The sequence below is a fragment of the Struthio camelus genome, chromosome 3 (assembly GCF_040807025.1).
Source record: "Struthio camelus isolate bStrCam1 chromosome 3, bStrCam1.hap1, whole genome shotgun sequence".
NCBI lineage: Eukaryota > Metazoa > Chordata > Aves > Struthioniformes > Struthionidae > Struthio > Struthio camelus.
Window position 1 is genome coordinate 74,276,707 of NC_090944.1, and position 26,712 is coordinate 74,303,418.

The following is a 26,712-nucleotide window of genomic DNA, read 5'->3' on the forward strand; positions in this document are numbered from 1 at the left end:
CCTGATAATTTCAGTGTAGCAGGGGAGGGGTTAGGGATTTAAGTGAGTCACATAAATTAAACTGAAAAAAGTCGGAGTGCATGCCTAGCTATATGAAGGAGCTAGACTGGTTTAAAATTCACAGGTCACCCAGTGAAACTTTCTCACATGGACAAGCTGTTACTGTCAAGAAACCAGAAGACTGTCACGTTCTCACTCCTTGAGGTCTATACTTAGTAAGGCAGCTGGGGATGTCCACTGTGCTCCCTCTTCTGAGTAGATGCAGAATTTCACGATGAAAGATAAGCGGCCTTTTGAGGTTTCTTTGCAAAGATTGTTGATATGGTATCTAATAGTCAGATGTGAAATGTTTGTAGAGTTTTCAAAGCAAGTGCTCATTTTCAAGCATTCAAGTGAGATGTTTTTCAAACTAACACTTATGTGTTTCTGTCTTGCAAATCATAAGATAATCTTATTCTTGTGTGATCTAATTTAGTGCTTAAGACAAAGTGGTTTTCTTTGTCTTTTCTGGGCACACTTAGCCTCCTGCTGCCTGCTGCCTATACATGCTTGCTAGTCAGTTGGACTTACCAAGCACAAGGATTTTGTAAGCCTTTATCTAAAAAGATCTTTTGCACTTTGGCCAGGGCTCCAAGGGGTAGGGTGACAAACAGGATTCACACGTTGCAACATTCAGCATTGCCACATTCAGCATTGCAATATTTAATTTCTAGGCATCATGCCTAGTACAGTGCACAATCTCAGGTGAAGTATCCAGCTGTTGGGAAGGAGTCTCATTGCTCTTACCTTCTCTTTCTTACTCCCATACTCCCACATTGGATTTTTTCCCTGTCTTACCTCTCTTGGACTGTTATGTTCTGGCCAATTTCTGCTCCATGAATGCTGTTTTCTCATCCTCCGCTTGCCTTCCTGGCCTGCTGGAGAGCCTGGAGGGAGCCCCTGCAGCAAGGTGCTGAAAGGGAAAGGTGGCATTGGAAGGCCTCCGTCTCATCCCTGCCTTTTAGCAGGAATATGGGAGAAATGCTGCTGCTTCCCTGAGGCTGCAGCCTTGAGCACAGCTTGTGAAGAGCTGCTAGTGGCTGCCTGCTAAAGATGGTGTCCATGAAATCAGATTACTGGCACCACGGTATGTGCTGGGTGGGCTGCCCTGGTTGCTGCTGGGCTCCCGCAGCTGGAGGTAGCTTGGTCGCTGGTCAAGAGCACTCCTCCAGCATGTAACAAGTGACTTTTATAGAGCAGAGAATTGAATTTAGGCTTCCTGCCTCTCTAGAGGCTGTTTATCATGGAGCCGTGTGCAGTCTGGGGTGGCTTTCGCTATCTAGTCTCTGCAGTAATAGCACGTACTCAAATAATTATTAATGTAGGGAGCAGGATACTATGTGAGAGGCATAATTGCTGGGCTGTGGAATAACTTTTTTCAACTTTTCTTTCTCTGGCTCAGTATGATTAATTATATTAAACTAATACAGATTTTAACCCTTTCACTACAGGTATACCTTGCATGTACTGTTTTACAGGTAAGGTTTCTTTATTCTTGTGAGGAAACTTCAAGTTAATTGTTATTTGCATCTGTATTTGTCCTGACAACTGATATTTATATCAGTACAGAAAGAAGAATTATGCACTAGACAGTGGCGGGGATGTGAAACAACTGTCACATGCCAACAGCCACAGAAAAATTACTCATTTTACTGTAGGTAATAATATTGCTGTGATATTTTTTCATATCAGATTGCCAGAAAAAAATTGTTTGCATTAAGTTACATTGCCATATTTTATTTCTTCTTTTAAATTAATGCTTGAATTACATCATTGACTTAAAATAATTGTAGGATAGAGTGGAAAAAAATCATATTATATTAGTGGAGTTTTAGTCACCTATTTCTAGGCAAAAGTTGCAGAGGAGCAGCTTTTTCACCTATGAAGACAGTCAGGTGCCTAGAGAGGTTCAGATATGCAACTCTGATATTCTGCCTTGACAGCTTAACAGCACATACCATTTCTGCATGTACCATGAGTAACAAATTATTCTGAATGGGCCTACTTTAGAGAAAGGAAGCAGGAAAATAAGTGGTTTCAGAGTGTGCACATGTTCACTTCCAGAGAACATTTCCTCAGTAAGCTGAGCAGGAATTGCCTGCTCATTTCTGTAGACTGCAAGTTTCTTAGAGAAGTAGTCATAGGTCTTCTGTAGCTCTATGCTTTTCTGTGCCTGAGGAACCACGTACTGTCCTAGATAGCACTGAATAAAAAAACCAAATTCACTTCAATATGAAGTTTAGTAGAGTCAAAACTGCTACTGCATTATCCAGTTCACCTCTTTCCACGTAAGAGTGCCATTGATAGGAATCTGCTTTTAATTACGACAGTGGTTAAAATGTTAGCATACTACAGTGATTAAAACATCTCAAGCTATAGCTTGAGAATCCACATTTTTGCTGACCATAAGGGTAAAAAAGTGGGCATTTTCTGCAAAGGTAGGGTACACACTTTTTTGTTCACTGAAAACATTTTAACTGCTTGTTTAGTATTTTCTTCCATGTAGCAGAAAAAGGACATGACTGTAATCATTCAGGATGGACTCATAAAGCAGTGTGTCATTTCTGTTGCTAAGCCAGAGCTTCTATAATTTTACGTCTCTGTTTAAATGCAGCATGTCAGAATGGATATTTTCTCTTAAAAGGACCTGGCACTTACGATTTGGGCTGGCCTTTAAATGCCAAACCTGTTGGCTGTCATATGAACTCTGTCATTATCTTTATTGCAAAGGAAGGCCTATATTCAAATTCAGCATTCATTTATTACTTTATAAAGGTGGGTTACTTTAAAGGGAGATGGAGTGATTTTAAGTAATAGACCAATAAAGCGGTATCAGAACAATCTAGTACTGAGGTCCTCAGACCAGAGAAAATAAGGTCTGGTTTCCTTCCCCCTCTCATATCTTTCCATATAATCTTAGCAAATCACTTAGTTCAAAGATATTTGGGATGTTTAAGTCCCTTTAACTCCCCTAAATATAGATCAGATTAGAGCCCTTCGGTATTTCAGAGGAATATTGCAAAGATAAATTTTAGAGGTGCTCTGAAACTAGAGGTGTTCAGGTGCGTACGTCCCATTGAAGTCAGTAGTTTCTCAATAATGGGTTATTCACAAAACTTGCCTAGAAAAAAATAGCTCCATGAGCTGAGTTGCTGTTTAAATGACAGTGGTCTTTGTGGTCATACAAAGAGGCTCCATGGTCCAAACCTTTCTCTTAGTCTGGAAAGAAAAGGACATTGAGTAACCCTACAAAAATCTAGTTTGTGCAACTGATTGGGTGGTAAAACAGTGACTGATAACAGCGATTTCATTCACATCATGATAACAATGATATCGTTCACATCATCCTTTACCCCCCAGCCCAACTGTTTTCCCCAATTAGCATGAATTATAGGTCTCTGGCACTAAATCTAATTCTTGTGATTCTATGGAATTGAAAGGCTTTCTGAGTTTATGCTAGAGGCAAATTTAGTACCTGAAATCATTAGAGGCAGATGACAATGTTTTATTATGAACTGCCTGTGGCACTGGCTAGGAAGGCAGAGGTGGGGGTTAGTGAGTTTTTTTTGCACCTATTGGTCAAAGCACACTGGAAAGAGAGATATACAATGATCATTTATAATATGTTTTCTAGCTGGCTTATTTGAAAGGCTGGAATTCTTCAGCCTGAGATCCTGAATTCTGAAGGCTGAGATACAAAGGCTGAATTGACTTTGGTCATCATGTCCGGGACTTAAAATTCAGACAGTTTATTCATTGCTACAGTTCTGGAAATTCTTTTGGTGCAAGCGCTTTTTCCTCTGAACAAGTCTTGTCTCATGGCACAGTTTCTGAACTTCTTTCCTGAAACAACAGAGATCTGAGAGAGATTATTCAAGTGAGTCATTTGGGGATGATTCTTTAGAAAACAAAGAACTTTCTTACTGGCTAAAACCTCAGAATTTGGAAGTCTCCAAACACACCCTTGCAGCATGGGATGTTGGATTTTCATTTCTGGCTTTTCAGACAGGGAGACAATCTGTTCTTCCTTTCTGCAAATAGATGAGAGTTTTCACTATGCTAACATGTGGAAACACCTCAGTTGTTCCAGATACTATCATCACAAAAATTGGAAGGAACAAGTCATGAATTCTTGCTTTTGTAATTTGGCAGGTTCCATGTCTCTGTCCTCAAATCAGAGGGAATCTAAAGCAAAAGCAAAAGCAAACCCTCACAGTATCACACATGACCAAAAGCAAATTTTACAAGAACAATGTACAGAACTTGCTTGTTCAGTGTGGTCTCTAAATCTGACATCTCACCTTTGGGTTTTTGTTTTAAGACATGACCAATAGCAATAATAAAAAGTAGCTTGTGGTCGTAGCAGAAGTGATTAAGGCATTGCATTGCTACTGTCTTGCCACAATATGTCAGTATAGTCCCATGCATTGTTCAGCCACTCTTCTCTATAGTTCTCTGGGAGTTTTTTTGGAAAATGTTGCCCTGGGATTTGGGATTTTTCTGTTGTTCTTTTCTGCCTTGTTTTTTTCCATCTGTAGAGAAATATCTATGTGCACTGAGTAGAAATGTATTTCTCCCAAGAAAACAAATGCAGAGTCATTTCAGGAAGAAAAAACTACTTGAATTTGTTTCATTCCCAGCTTTTTCATGATTTTCTTTGAACAAATAAAAAAGGGAGTGCAAACATTCAGTAAAGTCTCGGTTCTGAAAGGCACTTTTTCCATGCACAGCTCAAGCCAAGTTATAGGGGCTCAGCAAATACAAAGGATTTCCACCTGTGACTGAGGTTTGATTTTTTTTCTTGTATTCTTGAAATTACAGCTATCTTTAGCAAACAATTCTAGTTTTTACTATGCCAGTGAGACACTCACATCTGATGTTTTTACATGGACCATGGGTAAGATGCTATCTTTAGGCAAGTAAATACCAATGGTCTGTTTTGTGGCATATCAGATTGTGAAAGCTGGTTTAGATTTTGGCACAGCTTATAGCAAGTGAGGAGTCTGTTCCTGCTTGTGCTGCACAGGCTCTCTCATGTAGCTGGGATCATCCTAGACTGGCTTTCTGCCGCATCCAGTATGTCCAGTACCACTGACTGCTACCTGCTCAGTCCTTAGCTAGAAGTTGTTTTTACTGCATGGGGTGAATTCCTCCTGGGGGTTATAATATGCAGCCCCTTGAATAAGAATAGCCAGTGCAAGAGGACCTTAAGGGACATGTGAATCTCTCTTTTCTCCTACATAGCCACTAATAGAGCTGGGCAATTCTGTGTTTTCCCTATGACAAGGATGTTGTAGGACTTTGACCTGCTGGACTGGCTGACCTTCACTCAGGGAGCATGTCTGCATCAACTTGCAACCAACTTGCAACTCTTCAAGGCTACTAGGACACAATCCACAGAACATCTTGGTAAGTGCCTCAAAACCTGCTTCTGCCTAAGAAAAATGTTACTATTAATACAGTATATTTCTTAATATAAGCAGCTGGTTTCCATGTTCTTTTGTGCTTGCTTGCAGGTTGCCCTAGGGATTTGAGTGTAAAGCTACCAGCCCCTTGTTTTGGCCCACTGGCAAGTCTTTGACTTGCTCAAGTCTTGAACTGCATTAAAAATACTAGCAGTGACATTTGAACTGGATTGTGAACATTAGCAGATGTTTTTAATCATAATTGTTTATGAGAGTACACTGCATTGTGCGTTACTCACTGGCTAAGCTGAAGCTGGCTGAAATGCAGAGTGGAGAGTTAATATTCAGTTTACTACATATAAACTTTAGTAAGCTCTCTGGACCCCTGTGGTTACACAGCAGACATTTCTTGGGCTTTGTTGTTTCTTTTCTTTTTTTTTTTCTCGCCAGTGCAGCAAAATCCATGAAGTCCCAGCTCACGCAGACATTTCTGTCAGAATTTTGGCTTGAGATGGGAAAAAATGGGAAGGTCTAGCTTTGATGCTTACACAGAAAGTTCGAAAAGGGAATTTCTGAAAGGGCTCCATCACATACAGACTTTTTTATTTTTTAAATATGCTCTTTTTTAAGGCAGTGGAGACACTGACACGCAGTTGCCTAAACATCCACAATACTGACAAAATGCAGCCCAAAAGCGTCACACTTTGAGCACCCCACTCTTCAAGTAGACATGGTTGTTTTTAAAAGTAGGAACATGACGAATATGAACAGCTATTGTGCTAACTGCTGTAACTGCAAGTTGAGCAATTGGAAAATTGTCATTAAATTAATGTCTTGCAGAAAATGTTATTCTGGTAGAACTTATTTCTCATACTGATTTCCAAGAAACATCACAAATGCTTGTTTTGCTATTTCATTTTGTAAAGAAAAGATTTCATTTCAGAATTAAAATATCATTTTGATATTTATGATTTTTTAAACCTCACTAATATTTCACTGTAATTTCAAATTAGAATACTTCATAGGATAGTGCTTTTACAGCTACTGCTGTGCAATGATATATAACAATTTCAATAACAAATAGTTTTCTTCTCAGTTTTCCAGATACAGTAGCATTATACCTTAAAGAGCTGCTTCTTCAAAATATGAACAGCAACATATTAGATTGTTTCCTTATAACACTAGTAAGAAATTTCATTTGACTGAGGAAATAAAACATTATTTTCTTGAATTAAACATTGAATATTTGCATAGACTATTACTAAAATCGAACATTCTGGTTGTATGTTGTGATCCTATCAGATAAGGTCTCATGCCAAATAATAGACACACAAAGTGCACTGAGTTCGTAAAGTCAGGTTAAAATTAAAAATATAAAACTAGGAAAGATCAAAAATTGAATGACATTTTCAAAATTAATTTCATGGCAATTTTTGTTGGGTGGAAAATTTTAAAATATTTCATTTTGCTTCGAACTGAGATAGAAACTAGGTTTCATAAAAATCAAATGCCTCAAAAAACATTTCAAATTCTGACCATTCCTAACCAGAAGGATTGTCTTTATTTACTCAACAACAGCTAATAGATATTAGGTAATATGGTACTTTTAGCATGGAAGATTTTTGCTTTATATTAATTATGTACAATCACAACAAATTAGTTGAGAGTTTCTCCTACAGACCGTTCCTGAGAGATGTCTTGCTACCCTCCTGGAATTAGGTTACACATTACAGACAATCATTAGGTAATAAAGTCTCTTTATTCATTGCAAATTTTTGTGGCAAAAATGTAATTTTTCTTTGTTCTATTAGAATAGTTTTGAGTAAGAAGGTCTTCTTCCACTGAATATGGAATCACACTTTAACAATTAAACAACCGAATCCTTCATGCTTTTCTTATACCCAGAGACTCAAAAAGATAGACGTAGCTAGCAAGATACTTTATAAAACGTACCTTTTAATACTGAATTGTAGAACTGCACCAATGTTTCAGCTTTTGGGGATTTCTGCAATAGCAAATTTAGAAGGTTAGCTGACCAGCCTTGGGCAAGCCAGTGGAACAGTGAACTCAGAAAGTTCAGAAAGTTTCAACTCAGTTGAAAGAGAACTGGAGGAAAACCTGCAACCTTCATTCTCATTGCCTGACTCTCCAGAATGCTCCAAAAAAGCAGAAGAAATTCCAGCAAAAAATCGTTTTCCTTAGGAGGGCAAATGAAACTGCAAAGACAGATGAACATGTATTTTCTTGACGTTACTTGTTCTGGGACGTTAGATTTGTTTAATAGCTCACAAACATATTGTTTCAAGACTGCTATAAAACTCTTAAAAGCATTGCACTGTTGGAAAGAATAAAGCTCTTGAAAGACATCAGCAAAAAGGAAGAGTCACAACAGGATGGAGGCTGTTAAATCAAACTTTCAGGCTTATGAAGTCACTTGTGCCCCAAGTGCAATGGGAATCAGAGAGACAAACCTGAGGAAAGAACAGCTGGAAAAGGCTGATGGAAGCTTTAAAGAATTAGAAAAGTTCTGCAGAGCAGCAGCGACAGTCTTTACTGCTAAGGCCAGCCCTCAGGAATTCCAGATCCTGGAGACAAGAGAGAGTCCAGAGAAAGGAAGGCTTTCCCTTGGTTGAGGAGGATTGGGTTAGAGATCATTTAGGCAAACCTGACATTCACAGACTCATGGGCCCTGATGGGATGCACCCACGAGTGCTGAGGGAGCTGGAGGATGTTATTGCTAGGCTGATCTCCATCCTCTTTGAAAGGTCATGGCAATCAGGAGAGGTGCCTGAGGCCTGGAAGAAAGCCAATGTCACCCCAGCCTTCAAAAAGGGCAAGAAGGAGGAGCCAGGGCACTACAGGCCAGTCAGCCTCACCTCCATCCCTGGAAAGGTGATGCAACAGCTCATCCTGGAGGCCATCTCTAAGCACGTGGAGGACAAGAAGGTGACCAGGAGTAGTCAGCAAGAATTCACCAAGGGGAAATCATGCTTAACCGGTCTGCTAGCCTTCTATGGTGGGATGACTGGCTAGGTAGATGAGGGGAGAGCAATGGCTGTTGTCGACCTGGACTTCAGCAAGGCTTTTGACACTGTCTCCCATCACATCCTCCTAGGTAAGCTCAGGAAGTGTGGGTTAGGTGAGCGGACAGTGAGGTGGCTTGAGAACTGGGTGAATGGCAGGGCTCAGAAGGTTGTGGTCAGCGGCGCAGTCTAGTGGAGGCCTATAGCTAGCGGTGTCCCCCAGGGGTCAGCACTGGGTCCAGTCTTGTTCAACATAGTCATCGATGACCTGGATGAAGTTTGCTGATGCTACAAAACTGGGAGGAGTGGCTGATACACCAGAAGGTTGTGCTGCCTTCAGAGGGACCAGGACAGGCTGGAGAGCACCTGGAGTACTGTGTCCAATTCTGGGCTCCCTAATACAAGAGAGACATGGAGCTCCTGGAGCAAGTCCAGTGAAGGGCTACTAAGATGATGAAGGCACTAGAGCCTCTCTCATGAGGAATGGCTGAGGGAGCTGGGCCTGTGTAGCTTGGAGGAGAGAAGACTGAGAGGGGATGTCATCAATCCCTACAAATATCTGAAGGGAGGGTGTCAAGAGGATGAGGCCAGACTATTTTCAGCGGTGCCCAGTGACAGGGTGAGAGGCAATGGGCACAAACTAAAACACAGGAAGTCTCATCTGCACATGAGGAGAAACTTCTTGACTGTGAGGGTGACAGAGCACTGGAACAGGTTGCCCAGAGAGGTTGTGGAGTCTCCTTCCTTGGAGATATTCAAAACCCGTCTGGATGCGATCCTGTGCAACATGCTCTAGATGACCCTGCTTATAGCATCATAAATGGGAAGAACCCATACAGAATTGGAGTGGGTCCCAGTGGAAAATATATAGTATGAGGAGAAGAGCACAATGAAGCTTATCACCAGCATTGTCTTCCGCTTCACCACATGCTGCACTGGAGAGGACATGCAGAGGAAGACACTCATGTGGGGACCCCTTTGCTTCTCTTCCCAGCTGGCCACTGGGAAGAGAAGCAAAGGGGTCCCCAGATGAGCATCTGGTTGCTGGGAAGGGTATTCTCTTTCTCTCTCTGATTTTTTTTCCCCCCCAAAAGTACATTTCACCATTAGAGTCATCAGTCATGGATCATGCTAATAAGCTTTGTGCTTATAAGCATATCTCAGCTTCCTCTGTGCAACACTGGGAAGATTATTTTTATTGTAAGGGCTCATGAGCCAGATTTAGAGACAAAACTAGTTCTAGCTTGACTAAATTGTTCATGTTATAGAGGAAGAACCCACAAAGACAGAAAGAAAAAGAAAAAAAAAAGAAAAGAATTAAAAAAACTAAAATTGCAGATAAACTGCTATATGGACACAATAATGGAAAAGTCAAATTCATAGGAATTAGTCGAATGTCACAAAGAATAAAATGAAAGTGTTGATAGTTTTCTGGCAAACCAAATTATTAAAATGCATGAGAAAAGGAATCTGATTTTAAAGACATGACATTAAAAGCTATGCACATTTGAGCGATCTTCTGGAAAATAGAGTAAAAAGAATGAAACTGTAAAAGTGAATGTGAATAGAATGCAAAAAGAATCTGAATGAGATCCCAGTTTGGTAGTACCTCATTACATGTTAATCCCAAATAGCTTCTAGAAGCTGATTCTCTCTCCTGCTGAGATGTTATCACGCTAATAAATACCATAAAGAATGAAGCCATAACTACAGAAAGGTATAACATGAGTTAAAACCTTTCAGCTGCATAACAAGGCATGTCTGTATAACGTCATCCCTGAGCGTAAAAAGCCACCATCTCCTCCATAGTTGCTCCTTAATTGTGTTTGCCACAACAAGGCAGATTTATAGAAAGAACAGGAGGAACTGAAAAGGATGGAAAGTGAGTCGTCAGGTTTTGAAACATAAGAAGGTGGTATCCAGCAGAAGCAATGGGAAGAGCTGAGCAGAACAGCTCTGAGTTGAGGAAGTCCAACTCAGAGCCAAACAGAGAACTATTATTTTATATGTTGCGTTCCAGGTTGTGTACCTCTTTTCTCTGGAAGCAGGGCTACCATCATTAAAAAGAAGCAAAGAGCCACAAACTTGGAGACAGAGCTACCGCAGCTGTGCAGCCGTTTAGTGTGCACAAACATAGTACTGGTGATGCATCAAAGTCAAACTGGCCAAAATGGCCTAGACTGAGTAGGACTTTTTTTTCTAATGTTTATACCTGCTATACATTAAAGACAGTTGCAAGCACCAATTCAGACTTGCCAACAGCTGTCTAAAGGAACATTATATTGTTCTTTTCACCATAACTGATGAAGATAGCCAAAACTGTTCTGCTACATCCAGATGAAGTAGGAAATGGGACATTTTAGAAGTATGCAATCGATGTGATCCAAGGAAAAAGCCATGTATCAGTGGATGCAAGACCTGAGGAGCTGTGTCCAGAAACATGCCCTCTCTAGGTCCAGCAATAGCCAAATACATTATGGGACAAGGCAGGGGGACAAAGTGAAGAGGAGACAGCAAACTGAATGGCAGAGAGGCTTCAGTTAATTTTTCCTAAGCCCTGGCATTGCTTCAGGAATAAGATCAATGAAAACACTTCCAGACCAATATTTCTAACGAAAAATTGAAATTTCATTGAAACAAAAACATTTATGAAAGTATCTTCCATAACAGCATGTTTTTCAAGTGAAAAGCCAAGAAAAAGTTTCCTTTCTGTGTGGCCAAAAAACCAGCGTTCTTGATTTTCCAGACTCTTGACTTTTGCGAAGCCAAGTCCAAATTTTCTGGAGAATAGGAATTTTTTCTAATGAACAGCTCTAATCAGTCTTTATCTAGCACTTCTAGCCATGAGCTCATACTCCAAACAGTAGCCTTTTGGAGTGCTTTTGGTGAGGCAATGTTTCTTTGAAAGCAGAAGAGTTCAGTACCATCTCTAGGATACAGATTTTTACCATGACCAGAGGTAGGCAACACATTGCACCATGCAGATTTCAGTCTGAACAGGGAACACACACACCAGAAGCTGAGGTTGCTCTGATCATCCTGTAGTTCTTACTAATTATGTCCCTGCAGTTTCAACAATGCAAACTGACATATCAGTGCTATATTGACATGAAAACAAAGAATTCACCTCCTCCTGTGATCATGCCTCTTTTCTGCTGCAGAAATTCTGCTCTGCTCATTGCTTGCAAATTTTGCAAATTATATACGATAACTCATGGGACTTCAACAGACTCAACACACATTGTAAGGTTTGCAATGCAATGGCAAGTGGTTGCATTGTTCTGGGAACTAAATTTTCAAGCTTCTGCTTTTCTTTTGGCAACACCGCATAAAATATTCTGACGCAAATTGCAAAGGATAATGGAAGTTTACTCATGGTGAACGCCAGTGTCATTTCTTTCCTTTTATTTCTCTGCAGAGGTACTCTTTTTTTGTGTCTTGCTTCCTTTGTGGCAAATTAACTCTCAGGGGTTTGGGTTTTCTTTTTTCTTTTTTCTTTTTTCTTTTTTCTTTTTTCTTTTTTCTTTTTTCTTTTTTCTTATAAGGCAGCTTTTACAGATTGATATCTTTGATCATTGTAGTAAAAATGTCACTAAAATCCATAGAAAACCCCCTTTTATAATAAATTCCCTGCAGTTTGGAATACTTGATAACGACTGTTAGATCTGATGCAAAAGGCAGTATTATTTCATAATACCACAGCACCACTGGGCCGTGCAAACATTTCTTAGCCGAGACCAAGTCACGCATGTAAATAGACCCCAAGTCCACATCTGATCAGAACAGATATGTGGGAGGTGTGAACAGGACTGACCAGATGCTAGACCATATGATAAACACTGAGGATCATAGCATCATATAAAACGGGGCATTTATATGGTACAGCTGGCCATGCATAATCTTCTCCTAATTTATAAGACTGGAGCATCTGGTCCACTGCTGTCACTCTATCAGCTTTCTTGGAGCCCTGTTCTTGAATCTCTCATAGTTAAATGCTGCAGTTCTGTGCACTGGTGGAACAGGAAGTTAAAACCATTTACAGTGAGAAATAAGCTGTTACTCCATCAAACTAATAAGGCAGTATTCAGCCACGGTCATGAAAGAAAAGGATAGGCTCTGCTGGCATGAACTTCATATTGAATGGCAGACTGACAAAGATGTATAACTGCAAATTTCTAAAAGATACAATCTTTATTTCTCATCAGCAGGGTTCTGAGTTGCTGTACAGAGATTTGGCCAGATGAAGCTGTTGCAACAGGCCATACTTGCAACTGTGGAGATTCCCCAGTGACACAGCAGGCAAGGGTTTAGAGGAAAAGGTTGCACAAGCTCTGATTTTGTTATACTGCTTAGTCTTCCCCACCCCATGTCACAGAATCAGAAGCCAGCATTTCTTTCACTATTTCCTGAAACATAAGCTAGCATTTGATACTTTGTTAGAAAGTACATGCTCTGTGGGTGACTGAAAAAACAAGGGGAGGGAGTTCTGAGCTGGGCCTTGCAAATTTGTTGCAAGAAATATCAGCTAGCCTGACATGTCAGTGAGTGTAATCTCATTAGCTTTAGGCATGCTTCATGTTGGGAGATTGATCCTGCAAGATTGTCTCTATAATCAACAGAAAGAGAGGTGTGTTTGTTGGGGGGGGGGGGGAATCAAAGGAGCTAGACTCCCACCCTGATTACCTCTCTCCAAATGCTGTGAAGATGCCTGGGGACCGGCCTGTGGACGAATACCCTGGACATTTGTCACAGAAACCCAAGTTGCTGTGGTTTGTATGTGTCGGATAGTCCCTATCCCCTCAACCCCTCTCCAGTTTCATCTCTGAAGTCCGTAGATGGTTCACAGCAGAGACGAGGCTGAGAGGGGACCAGCAGATGCACTGCTCAGACAGTCCAGCAGTTGGGGTCACCCCCACAAGGTAAAGGCATCCTACACTGAGTAGCGTCCACACTGCTGTTGCAGCACCTCAGTGCAGTGGGCCGGCCCCAGCCAGGTAGCAGACAAGCTCTATGTGTCCACGAGGAGGGGAGGGGAGGGAAGGGGAGGGGAGGGGAGGGGAAGGGAGGAGGCCACAGCTCACTTTTCCAGGTATCTGCAAACTGACTTGCCTGCAAGAAAGCCTTTGCTCCAGTTCAGAACCTGGGGGAGGGCTCTTCTTCCACTCCACCTTCATGGAGACATAAACATCAGGGCAGCGTGCAGGGTAAGGCACCAACGAAATAGTTTTTAAGAATTAAAACATTAGCAGGGGTGTCTAGAAGTTGTGGGTGCAGATCACCCAGACGGGACCTGCCACAGCAAAGTACATCTTCCTGCATGAGCCCAACATCCTGCGTGTGCAGTGGAGCCTGTCATGGGAACATACCAGTCTCGCTGCTCACGGAGCAAAAATACAGCACCAGTCATTTTACCAAACCGCCCCCCAGTAAAAGTACGTTTCAGAGCACAGCTGAATGGAAATTTGCATTTCAAATGGAAAGAGAAAATTGGCTTTTGCAGAACATTGTGGGGCTGGTGTCATGGCACATGACAGAATGGAAGTGGTTCCTGCAACTCTAGTGCTGCTTTTTGTAAGCCTGCAATGTTGCTAAGGAAGTGAAATCTGGTTAGTAAACATAGTGTAAGACTTGAGGACGTTTATTCATTGTCCCAGTGTAAGTGCTGCACATTTTGTGTAACTTTATCAAGTTAAACTGTCAAGTTTCCAACTTCTTTGTAGACCTATAACATGACAGCTGCTGTATTTTAGACCCCTAAACAGTTTCATGCTCTGCATCTGACATAGGTGCAGTATTCAGCATTGTCAGAGTCCGCTCCCTGACCAGGGTTACTAGATGATACCATAATATAACTTCATATTTGTTTAACAACATCAACATGAGCTATGCTAAGGAAAGAGACTTTGAGAAAGTTTGAATTACTGCAGACACTTTTTTTCACGTTGTGATAATCCACAAGTGGGTAAAGGCACCATTGCTCAAAGGCGAGACAGGCTATTTCTTAATAGTCTACCTGGATGATTTTATTCTGGTCCTGTCCAGCAGAACAGAGGTGGTCGGGCAAGTTGTGCTCATCCAGATACTGTATATTGCACACTCCACACAGCTCTTGCGATCTGTCACCATCTGCCAGAATCTGAAATTTATCACAGCACTAGCTACTTGATGAACATTTAATAAGTCTCTTTTCCCAAAGAAACTTACTTAAATTAAGGAAAAAGGTGATATGGGCAGGGTAAAACAACAGGAAGAAAGGGAGAGGAGCAAAAAGGGAAGGGTCCTGAAGGAAAGCTGATTTTATGAACTAGTGTGTAGGCACAGCTAGATGCCTGCAAATCTGGTCATTCAGATATATTGTATGTTATAATCAAATGGTAGAAATATTTAATCTGTAATGTACTTTCTCATTTTAGTAACAGAAAGAGTGACCAGCACTCACTTAGCCACAGCCTCTTCCCAGGTTCCTGCTGCTACAAGGTATGCTTTGAGCAGTATTGCCTACAGGTGAAGTATTAGTGACAGAACACGTAAAATGCTTTGGATGTAATTTAAATGAACTCAAGGCCTGTCATTAAACCGGACTGAGCCGCCTTAGTGTATGTGAATTAAAGGAAAAGTGGATAATAATTATGTAATAGAGCATTTTCCAGAGCTCTGTTTGTCCTCTTGTATCAGGCAACTTCCTGTTAATTAATTCACACACACACACACATATATTTTTCTCCCTCTCTCTATATATACACACACTTATTATACATACTGATATATATATATAAGTATTTAGCATCTCATTTTTTACAGACCTTATAGAACTTAAAAAAGTAATTTATCCTCTCTATCCTGTGGTAGCTTAGTGGTATCTATGCAAACCTTACCCAGGAAATCTTTTCCCTTGTGAGATGAAAACTAGTAGGAATCAGATCCTTAGAAACCACAGATAGTGGTGAGCATTCATTCATCATTTACTGTACACTGGTTAAAATAAAGGTCTCTTCCCTATTCCCTTCCTGTCTGTCATTGACTGAAAGAGAAGATAATTTCTATTTCAGTTTAGTGAGCTCCTGCCTAATCACATACTGGTTTCACTATCAGAAACAGTTGTATCAAGGGCCCTATGAAGACACTGTAAGCATAGGATATGCTATTGGACTGTACAGTTTTTATTTTAAACAAAGGACAATTTTGACTTTTATTTCAACCTTTGTTTTAAATGAAATAAAATCTTTGAAACTTCTATTTTAAATATTTTATTTTAATTTCAACACTTAAAATAGAAAAACCCTAGAAACAGCCTTAAGGATATATTTTCAGAAGTGTTTTTTTGCGGTTTTTTAACTATAATACAAGGCTATTTCCTGTATACTTGCAAATGCATACTATCTTAAATTGTAATATAGAAAATACAAATAATACTTGTGCTTTGTGTAGCCTAAAATGAGTGTGATGAATCAGATCATTTGGTGCAGCAAAGGTTAATTTAAAAAGCATGCAGATATGTATTCTAGCCATATCCTAAACCACAGACATCCACTTACATCTGAGTTTGTGATGGAAAGCATCTTCCACTGTTATCTCTGGAGGAAGAGAAAGAGAGTTGCCACTGGAGCGCACATTTAAGCTGCATGGTACTAAATTCAACAGAAAATACAATGCATGCCATCCTCCTGTATCCCTCCTGTACTTCTACCAGTTGTTCAGCAGTCCAGCTCTAACCTGCGCTTGTGAAATTTTACAGTGCTGGGTAGCTCTTTAGCAGTGCACGGGAATTAGCTCAAACCCAGCTATCTCCTTAGACTGAACCCACTGGCTGCATCTCAGGAGGGATCGACAGAGGGATCAACATTATGTGTCATACTATGAAGAAAGAAAATCTTTTACAGTTAGGGCAGTGAGCTGAAAATAAAAGCGCAGGTTCAAACTTTGATGCTTTTCCAGTTTATCCCAGTTACTCCTAAAAAGGACCCATATCAAAGCTTTCTGAGGCCAATAGCACTGAAGTCAACTTTGACTTAGGTCTTTATATACTCTGTGCCTTGGCAACTGCAAGGCAGGATTAAGAGTAAATCCCTCTCAGTGGGGTGTATGATGCGTCAAGATAGTGTGGTGATTGAGGCAGGTAAACGGTCTTTTCAGATTACCTAATTGAGCTAGTTCTTGCCTTTCAGCTCATTGAAATTCATGAAACTTGATATCTGATTTGTATTTTAAACATATTACACCTGAAGAACGGCCATGAAAGGAAGACAGGCACATTAACTGCTGTTGGAATAAATCCACCTCGTAAATCCCTGAACAGAAATACAGAGCTTGCAGCAGAATTACGTGTTAACAAAGTTGGAGTTCATTCATTTTCTCAGTTAATTATTACTTGACAGCAATAAAAGCTGATGAAAGCAATATTATGTATAACTGTTTAAAGAAAGGGAAAAAGGAAGCATTTCTGATCAATATATACAGGGGATTTTCTAAAGCAACTGTAACTGTCTAAGCACCTTGTCAGAATGCAAATAATTAGCAACAGCAATCTTCTTATTTTCTTTGCCGTATCTTCCTTATCTGATATGAAACTAGCTGAGCTGATGTAAAAACTCTGGCTAATATTGTCCATATCTTACAGAGAACAGCAGTTTCTATGCAACGCTTCTTTTCCTCCTTCTGGACATTATCTCCCTTTGGTGACGAGATGGCTCTTGACTTCCAGCATCCCCCAGAGCCTCAGCAGGCAACTCATCTGCCACAGCAGTATCTCCCCGTCACAGCAGCACTGTGCACTGCCGGCTGCTGTACGCGCTGCTGCGGTCCAGCATCGGCACGTAAGTTTTTGCCATGATGCAGTAGCTGACGCCAGGCCTCAAATCTTTTATTTTAATAATCTTGTCTGCTCCTTCATACACCAGGGTGCTATGTTTCTTCAGACAGAATGGAAGAAAAACAACCAGTCAAGAACATCGCCCTAGCAAGTGCATCTGTGACTACAGTGTGGTAAGGCCTGAGGATGCAGAGCAGCTCATGGAGTTGTATGAAGTCAACATTAATAACATTGTCTTTCATAAGAAGTGCCCCAAACCCCCTCCTGTCCCATCTGGTTTTAACTGGGCCTGAGAAGATAAAATACTATGTTGCTGAGAAAGAGTAAGGAAGGGAGGAATTACAACTCTGTGCAATCAAATTCAATTCCTGAAAAGGAAGCCTAGTTATTTTCAAATACTTACGCAGTCATTGATGCCCTCACGATCCTGGAGGATTGTTTCAGCTGTGAAAACAGAAGGGTATGCGCACACGGTCCTGGTTCCAGTTTTTCAAGGGTAAAGGGTTTGTATTTGAATGCTCACTTACCTCGTCTAGCAGGTTGTTAATTATGAAGACCTGATATAGCAGATCATAATAACTTGTCATTGGTATGTTGCTGCCTCTCTTCCTTTTATAAGGAGAACGTGGAGCCTGGAGCTTTAGAATTATGGATTTGTTTCTGTGAACCATATTTACCGAAGGAGGTCCTATCATAGCTAAAGAAATAAGCAAAATTATGAACATGATTATAGTTGTTGAATAATATTTTGCGTAACACAATTTAAAACTATTCAACCATTTAATGTTAAGGATACCAACTAGGCCTGATGCTGCATTTAAGGCTGAAGTAGATTCTTACTTTGCAGTGGTTACTGCTTGGGACATTTTGGGGCTGACGTTTCTGTGTTTGCATCTTTAACTTTGAGCCAACTTTTCTGAACCCTGTTAGAGCTCCATGGTGCTGACTGCAGGTTACTCAGGTAAAACGCTGTGGATACTTTGCCCTGTTTTTTTTCGTATTTATCTGTGTGCTTGGACTGTATAAAACAGATATTTGAACTATTTTGGTTATGTGAAGGGCAAGAGCCTCAATCATTATTTTCAAGGCTTTTGCAATCTGCTTGGTTAAGAACAGCTGAGGGTTGAAACTAGTGCCTGTGTAGTTGTGTGTGCAGCTCCCAAAGACACCGGGAGATTGCATGTGCTCCCCGCAGCTCTCCTGAAGGAGGATGCAGCACTGGGCGAGATGGTCTGTTGCTATTGCAAGATACGGCTTTTTGTCAAAGCTTATAGTCTTGTCTGTACAGGGTACTCGAGTTTGTTTGCAGTTTAGGGCTTTGAAAGGACCTGAATTGATTCATACGCTACTTACTATACGTTGGCCAGTGAGGGAGAACTAGTTAATACACAGCAATTTAGTGGTAGGCATGCCTGTGCTATTCAGTATTTTGACAGCCCTCCAATTTATCCTATCCTAAGAGATTATAATGACTGTACTCGCCAGACCTTTGCATGTGGCTGTTCTGTTACACTGAGGTCAGGAAAATACATAAATGTTAGAAGACGTTGATTACACAGCTCTCAGCTTTCTTCTCCCTTTTTCCACCCAAGAAGAGGATATTTCCTTCTTTTTCCACCTTGTGTCCAATCCTTCCAGGAGCTCTGAAAATGGCTGAAAATACATTGTATTGTTCCATGCCTTGAGGAGGAGGCTGAGTTAAGGGCATCAGGCATTTCTGATCTCCTAATTACAGCTAAGTAACTACTTATCTGTAGTTGGTAGGCATTCAATATGGGGAAAATTATTTCATCATAACACTTCACCTGAGGACCACTGATTCATAGCTTCTTTGCATAAGGTTTTATAGCTACAAAATGATTATTCATGATTGCAAATCCTGAGCAAAAATGATATATTTCATGCCACAGAAAACCTAATTACTTCCTCAAACAGCCCCATATGTTTGTACTTACTTTCTCGCCATGGAGTGAATCTGCAGCTGAGATTCCAGTCGGAAAAAACTCCAGCTGAAGCAGCTTTTACTCTGCCATAGTAAGGCTCTTGGACGTTAGAAGTCTCATTTGTTAGGTCACAAAAATGGTTATGAATTCCCCAGCAGTCTCCTTTGTTCTGCCATGTGCTCTGCCCGTACCTGTGGAGAAAGAGGAGGAAAGGTGTAAGCTTTCGCCACCTCTGACCGAGTCTGTATGGATTTTTAACAGTTGATTTTAACTCAGCAACCACAGTTTTGCTATGGAAAGTAACTCTCCTTCAATTTGATGACAGGGAAGATTGATTTCAGGTCTCTTTCAGAGCCACATTTGTCCCTTGGGAAAGTTGGATAAGCTTCGGCTTAGCAGACATATTCAAAGCCAGACAGATTGGCTGTTTCAGCCAGTTAATTCCTCCAAGGCAAACGTGTTTTCAGGTCAGAGGAGATGACCCAGGTGTGCAAAGACAGGAATTTTGACAGTTTTTATTGAGTTCTGAGAGTCAGTCTCTAGCAGGTCTTGGGTGTGTTGCCAGGATCCCTCGAGTCACTTGGTGCTGTAGGGAATGGGGCCCGCTGAAATGCTTTAAATCTCCCATGGCGGTGGCAGCAGCTAACTGAGTTCACTCTGTTTCAAGCAGGGCTTTGGTCCAGCTTACCTCTGGAGGTCCCCTCCAGGCTAAATTTTCCTGTAGTTCTACCGTGCCATGAGGGTGCGCAGCACACTGCTGGAGATGCTTGTTATCAGCCTTCTTTGTGCTGTTAGGCTGCATTTTATGGGCTATTAATGAGTGAACAATTGAGTGCTGTGAGCAGAGCAAAGCACGGGTATTCTCTGGGTGAGGAAGGAGTAGCCTTTGTCACCTGAGAAATCCCTTTAACATACTAAGCAGGGGCGGACCAGGGCTACATGTGAGGCTGGAGTTCCCCTGGGTACTTACACTTTATACTGCACAAAGTAGACAGTGTCTTGTGCCTTGCTGGCTCTCCCAGGCAGCCAGCGCAAAGTGTTGTTGAAGTTTAACGAATGAAACTCGACCTTCTGTGGTTTAATCGACTCTTGCAGGTCTTGATTTTCCAAAACTAAAATTGCTGCAAACAATAAGGAATGAGAGTGCAGCGTGTTCATAACAGACACACTCTTCCACATTCAAATAGCTGGGTATTGCTACAGCTCAATTGGTTTCAGGCTAGCAGACTGCAGGGAAATTAGATCTCCTGGGTCTCATATTTGAAACTTTCCAAGTCGCAATGACGAGAGCTAGCAGTTACAGAACACAGTGAGTTTTATGAAAAGAACATTTTTATTTTTGTTTTTTTAATTATTTTTCCTCAGTGAGTTTATTACTGTGAAAGATGGCTTATGGATGTCCCAGGAAGGAAACGCTTCCGATCAATTCACAGAGCCTGCAAGAAGCAGCTACCTCAGAAGTTTAGGTTAAGTGCTCTTTCCTCCACATATCTCAGCGTTAACCTGCAGGGATTATAGCTATTTTTCATGGGAGAGTTGTCATGCCTCTAAACTCCTTGTCATGAGGACAGTTACCATACTCCTGTTTTTTGGCTCTTATCTAATACAAAATAACCTGAGGTTTATTGCTTTTCCAGTCTATACTGCTTGGAAAAACTACTGGATATTTTCAAGCTAATCTATTTGCAAACTGAGGTGGTTATAGAGGAGAGAATCAGTTAACAACCTCTCTGGAATACCCAGCTCCTGAAAGTATCAGGATTTAGTGACCAAGATGACTCTGTATTACTGCAGCTTTATCCCTGGCAGTATCACAGAACCAGATAAGACTTGAGCTAGTTGAGCTGAGACCGGTAACACAGCTACAAATAAATTCAATGGGCAACGTGTTTGTTTTAATGTCTGTTCAGAAACTTAAAAGACAACAAAACAGACCAACTTGGAAAGGACAGGGCTTTTGAAACCCACCAAAATACCCTAGATTTCTTGACTCACTTGTCCAGATTCATTAACAGACCAAACACCCCTTTCCCCACACTGGAAAAGAATTAAAAACCTTTACTTACTAATTGTCTCCTCCTGAAGCAGGTGTATCAATAAGCAGAGGGAAGAGAGTGTGATCCCCCTCATGTTAGGAAAGCAGCTCCATGACTGAAGAGCATCTCTCTTCCTCTTGGGCATGTCTCATGAGGAAGTAATTGTTTAAACATGCCAGAGTTCCCCTTCTTTTTAGAGGTTTCCAAAATCCCCGGTTTGGCTTTAGTTTATTTTAACTTAGCCGAAAAACATTTGAGTCTCTCTAAATTAAACATAAGCGATTGTTTGTTCTTGGCAGCTGTGGTCACTCTCAGGTTTGGAATTAATTATGAAGCAAACAAACATGAAAATGGTCCTTTTCTAGGCACTAATTCCCAAAGGATCTGTGCCTGGCAATATAGCTTTGCCCCATAAATTCGTCAAGCCGAGTCCCTCCTCTGGGGCTTGCTTGCTATGCTAAGTGCTTTTGTCTTTTTCTTTTTCTTTTTTCCTTTTTTTTTTTTTTTAGCTTGCTAGTCACTCAGAGCTGAAGAATATAAGGAATCTCACTGTAAAAACGTAAAACACTTACCTATGGGGGTGGCATCTGCTTTGGGGGCCTGTCTTTGAGCGCAGCACAGAGAGTGGCATTTTTCGGGGTGTTCATGGCAGGACGTCGTCTGGGACAGGGAAAGAAAATGAGATTCCTGGGCACACTGAGGGAGCGCATCCGCCTTCATGCCCCGAGAGATGTAGAAGCCATGGCGCTGGGGGCCATGGCGGCGCCCTGACCCAGGGAGGCGAGCCCAGCCTATGGGGCCAAAGTGCCAGTCTGCTTTGGACTTTCAGACTGGCAGGAGTCATATGTTCTGGCCGCTGGGGGTGTGCCGCAAAGCTGTAAAAAAAACCCTGAGAATCTGCTCTTACTGTCCTCAGCATGGGGTGGTGTGACTGATCTATGTGCCTGTGCACGCTGGACCTCCTGACTAGCAGGCGCCTGGGCTCGGCATCAAAAGCCATCTCTGCCAGGCAAGTCGGGCCGTGGCTGCAAATGCTGCACTTGCATGCGAACACCTGCCTGGAGGTAGGCAGGTGCCATTCACACTCCTCTGCTGTATAAAAAATTCAACTGAGCCTGTTGCTGGTGGTGAACACTTCACCGCCGGCCGCAGCTGGGTGCCACCTTCCCTCCTGTCCTTCCCTGGCTCCCATCCCTTGCCGCGGGTGCCTGTGTGTGGCTTGGCACTCACACATCACTATATCTGATCAGAATTCAGGCCACAACCTCCTTTTGAAAGCTCACCTCCAGAAACAACCCAAATTTCGTGTGATTTAGCATGATGCTATTTAACAACATCCACCAATGTGAAAACTACCTGTTTGCAGGAAAGAATATTTCTGCCCACAGAAACAGAAATTTGCCCAACAATCACCTGTGCCTTGGGAAAAGGTGGAAGCAAATCACCTGTCAGCACAAAAAAAGTGCAAGTTCTGGTTGAAATTAATGTATTTTTTAAATAAAACCACTCAGTTATACGAGGCAAACGGGACAAAATCTAATCAAGGAGCTGGGCTTATGTATGCCTCCGTCAGATTTGTTGGGCACAGGCTTTTGGTTCAGCTGAGCTAGTATACTTCATTATTCAAGGACTGAATTTGCAGCAGATGTATTAAAACTGTAGATGTCTAACTTTGAAAATTAGCTAGTTAGTCCAGTATAGGGGATTACAGAACTGAGAAGAAACACAGGGGAAAAAAAAACAAAACAAAAACAAAAACCAGGAATCAAGGTAGAAGGTAGAAAGGCATCTCTGCCATTAGTGTCCAGGAATTTTTTATCTATCCATTTCCCAAACACATTTTTCAAAACCCGATGACCTTTAAGCAGTTCCCCACACCAATGTAATTAGCATTTCATCATGTTATATGAGCTCAAGTGCGGGAATAAGGAACTTTTATAAACCAATCACCAGACTGAAATGTCATCAAAGTTTAGTCATGCTTGCCACAGGCTAAGTATTTACTTACTGAAATTGTAGGCACACACCTTGGTGTGTTCTGCATGCTGGTGAATTGCTGGGCTCTGAACTGTGGAGGTTTGCCAGAATTGCTCTTGACGGCAGTTCCTTCCATCTCCGCAAAATCATCTGAAAGTCAAACTTCGGGGCAAGGGGGATCACGGAGCTGAAGGTCAGACTGCCCGTAGCCTTCAGCAGCATTTCTTTCCAAATCTAAAAAAAGAGTGCTGTACATCATGGGGAAATGGGGAAAGAAAGGCCTACCCCCTTGAAAAGTCTGGGCTACCTGTGCGCTGCACTCGGATAGCACTTTATCTGTAAAATGGTGTGGCGGTCTAGAGTAGGTTGTAACTCTTTGCATAACTTTGAAATTATTGAAATGCCTGGTAGTCCAACATTGTTATCATCTTTAACATTTTCTTACTCAGGAATTTCAGTCATGCTTCTTGAGTGCATTGTGCTTGGTGTGATAGAAATAGCTATATTCAAACAAGTACCAGCTGTACACAGGAATATACAGACATACTATATATCTTGAATTTAATAAACTGTATATATTGCATATTTTTGTAAAAAATTGAGGATGAGCCTAATGTATAGGCTAATGTATACTGCGATACTGTGTATTTTAATGAAATGAGAACTTTTAAAAAACAATACTCTAAAATGTATTTTATGAAAAAATAGAAAATGGAATGTGTTACTTTACCCAACAGAGTTGAGCTAAGGAGTTATGACCGTGCTCATGCTAGTTACATTGGAAAAAAATTACTTTTTTTCCAGTCCAAACCCTTGTGAAAAAATAACTGAAACAGTAGTACAGATGATACCACAGATCCCACAAAAAGAGCGATCCCCTCTCACTTCCTGCCAGTACACACGCAGAACTGTGAACATGAGAAATTTTTCCTTTCCTGGAATAAAAACCTATCTGAACGCTGAGTAAACAGAGTTCATTCTGTTGAGGCTTGCATGTTGCTACACAGAGGTAAAAGTCAAGTACATTCATGCTGGAAGCTGCCTGAGTCATTCAATTTGATACCATCATCTATTTTTTTTTTCCTGGAGCAAATTGTTTCTCATCTGTTCAAGCAGGAAAGTTAACCCCAGAACTGCTACGACAGCACCACCTTGGCTTTCCAGGATGTGATTCTCTGATATTTGACATAACTGTGCAGGCACGTTTCACTTGTGTGCATGGATCTGGGTGTGGGAGGACAAGGGAAGGGAGGAAAGTCCAGAAATATGCTTTACAGAGACTACTTCTAGTAACTGGCAGAGGCTGGACACATCTTTCCGATGTTTGGTGTTTTACACTGGGATAACCTGGGCAGTTCAGGTTATTCTGGTCCCAAATAATATTCTCAGTTGTAGCAGCAGCTTTCAGGCTTTTACCCTTCTAAGCAACCAGCACAGATTCATAAAAAAACTTGCATTGGATGAGGGCTCTGGGTATCTGGTCCAACCTAATGCTCAAAGCAGGGCTAACTGCAGTGTTATCCCACTCACTCTTAACCACTTTCTTTGCAAACCACTGTCTTTTTTTTTTCCCACTTATGTCTAATTGAGATTCCCCTGCGGCAACTTAACTGTTGCCTTTTTGTCTTTTGTGTGCCTCTGAGAAAAGTCTATCTCTGGCTTTTCTATACCGTAACCCTCCCCTCTGTGTAGTTGACAACTGCGACTAGGGACAAGCCATCTCCTGACCCAGCTGAACAAATTCAGCTCTGTCAGCCTCCTCCAGTACAGCATGTGTGCCAGCCCTTTACCATCTTAGTGGTGACTATGACAATGAAGCACTACTTAAAAAAAAAAAGAATTCGGGCAATGGGGACTTTTTGCTTTTTTTTTTTTTTTTTTTTTTTTGCCATTCAGTGAAGAGATATTGCATCACAGGAGTTATTACAGAAAAGTTGCTACGGAAGTGAGATTGACTTTCACTACACAGTGTTGGCGTTCACTACTTCCTGCCCACAGGTGTGAACTGCTCAGCTCAGTGTTAAAAGGCTTGGATCAACATTTTACAAATTATCATTAGAAATTCCAAATGCTTAACTGCACCTTGATAGTGAGAAGCTTGAAGGTAACTAAAGATGAAGAGTTGCTGAAGATTTACTGGGTAGCAAGTAATTATTTCATATACGATATTTATTTAACCAAGTGTGAAACACTGAATTGCACCAGGACGCTAGTAACTGACACTGGTGTTCATTAGAAATGCTAGGTAAGACCAAATACAAAAATTGCTCAAAGCATTTTACTTAAATAACAAGTTTCTTTAAAACAGTTAGTCTTTTCTCATTTGCAATGCTGTACAATTTTTCCATTGCTAAGGACCGGTACAGTAAATTTAAGCCTACTCAGAAAAGATTGTTTTCCTTTTAAGTTTTGGATTCCTTACTGAATGATCCGCAGATTAAAACCCAGCAGTTGAGAGACACATGGAACTAATATTCCATTGCTTTTTGGTTTCGTTTATCTGATTTTAATAGCATAGGAAACATGGCAAGTGCTCACTTGGGCACTAAAATCCACAGATAAACCCCATGCGAATGCTGCTCATGTTTTCTTGGTCGGCCAGCACAGTAAAGAAAGGAAGGTTCAGCGCCTAGTGGGACAGATGCTTGTTCTGCTCGATAACTCTGGCACTAGCAGCAGCTCAGGCAATGCCTGAAATATTATCAGTGTGGGTAGGATGTGACCCATGCTCTCGTTATCTGTAGGCTGTTTGTGGGATGATGTGTTACTGATCACCATAGCCAGGTCCAGACCACAGACCACGCTGGTCTGACTCACCACGCACCACACAAAAGGATATTGACGAGAGGGTTGGAGAAGCATATTGAAAGACGAGATGGAAGGAACTGGGACATCTGCTTCCGCGTCTGTAAAGAAGGCACGGGCTAAAGAAGGAGCAAATGCTTCTGTTGGCTACCTCAGACCATAAAACCAGGAAAGAGGCAAGCTCCAGGGATTTCCTAGGCAAGCCAGCTGTGGGGGGAGGGTGCTAAGCAGGTAGCCACGTGGATGAGCTGTGCCCCCAGTGGAAGGGCCTGATGCTTCAACTACACCCACCCCTCTTGGGCAGAGGCCGCACTGCAGGTTAGCTCACGCAGCGGCCAGTCCTTTCTGGCCCAAAACAGCTGGTAAGCTGAGGAGCAGCCTGCGACCGAGTGCTCCCACCACCACTTTCATAGCTGGATGAAAACCCAGCTTTCAGAAAGTACCTGCCCTAAGTGATCTGCAGTCTCCTGACTCCCTCTCTAAACTGTTCTAATTAGTAACTTCTCACAACGAGGAAGTGGCTTACTTCTGAAGTCTGAGCGCACTTAAGTTCAACTTCCAGTTAGAAGGTCTTGATATATCCTCACAGAAAATCTCTTTCCCTCCTCCCACCCTGCTTTCTTTACCATGTGTACATCAAAATCCAGTGACCTTTCAGTCACGTTTGTAAGCATC

General features: G+C 41.5%; 1 protein-coding gene and 1 long non-coding RNA gene across 11 annotated transcripts in view; one reads left to right on the top strand and one right to left on the bottom strand.

Moving 5' to 3' along the window:
- LOC104153148 (uncharacterized) overlaps positions 1-26,712 on the top strand; it is a 47,322-nt gene that overhangs the window by 18,004 nt on the left and 2,606 nt on the right. Inside the window, exons 3-8 of one of the 7 annotated variants that reach the window (XR_011140225.1) lie at positions 1,491-1,517; positions 5,327-5,448; positions 7,124-7,188; positions 12,673-14,944; positions 17,085-17,280; positions 17,365-17,673. This is a non-coding gene — a long non-coding RNA (uncharacterized lncRNA). Of the gene's footprint in view, positions 1-1,490; positions 1,518-5,326; positions 5,449-7,123; positions 7,189-12,672; positions 14,945-17,084; positions 17,281-17,364; positions 17,674-26,712 lie in introns of those variants that run through there. The other 6 variants (XR_011140228.1, XR_011140230.1, XR_011140229.1 and 3 more) reach the window with 6 other exon arrangements.
- Positions 7,248-25,048, bottom strand: IL22RA2 (interleukin 22 receptor subunit alpha 2). Of its 4 annotated transcripts, none has more exons than XM_068938462.1 (7): positions 23,264-25,048; positions 21,828-21,915; positions 20,190-20,340; positions 19,232-19,410; positions 17,804-17,973; positions 17,680-17,720; positions 7,248-7,449 (listed from the first exon to the last, which is right to left on the bottom strand). In XM_068938462.1, the coding sequence occupies exons 1-7, from the start codon at positions 23,366-23,368 to the stop codon at positions 7,401-7,403; spliced, it is 783 nt and encodes a 260-aa protein (XP_068794563.1). In that variant the 5' UTR covers positions 23,369-25,048; the 3' UTR covers positions 7,248-7,400. The 4 variants fall into 4 exon arrangements, with proteins under 4 accessions (XP_068794563.1, XP_068794561.1, XP_009687179.1 ...); XM_068938461.1 differs by lacking the exon at positions 7,248-7,449 and adding an exon at positions 17,237-17,376 and having other exon boundaries at positions 23,264-24,634; XM_068938460.1 differs by lacking the exons at positions 7,248-7,449; positions 17,680-17,720 and adding an exon at positions 17,221-17,376 and having other exon boundaries at positions 23,264-24,578.

Excerpts from the sequence above, each read along its gene's own strand:
- IL22RA2 (XM_068938460.1), bottom strand. The coding sequence starts at position 23,368 with ATGGAAGGAACTGCCGTCAAGAGCAATTCTGGCAAACCTCCACAGTTC. Across the intron at positions 19,411-20,189 it reads TACTTTGTGCAGTATAAAGT|GTACGGGCAGAGCACATGGC; the intron begins GTAAGTACCCAG and ends CTTTCTCCACAG. Across the intron at positions 17,377-17,803 it reads TTAACAACCTGCTAGACGAG|AAACATAGCACCCTGGTGTA; the intron begins GTAAGTGAGCAT and ends TTCTGTCTGAAG.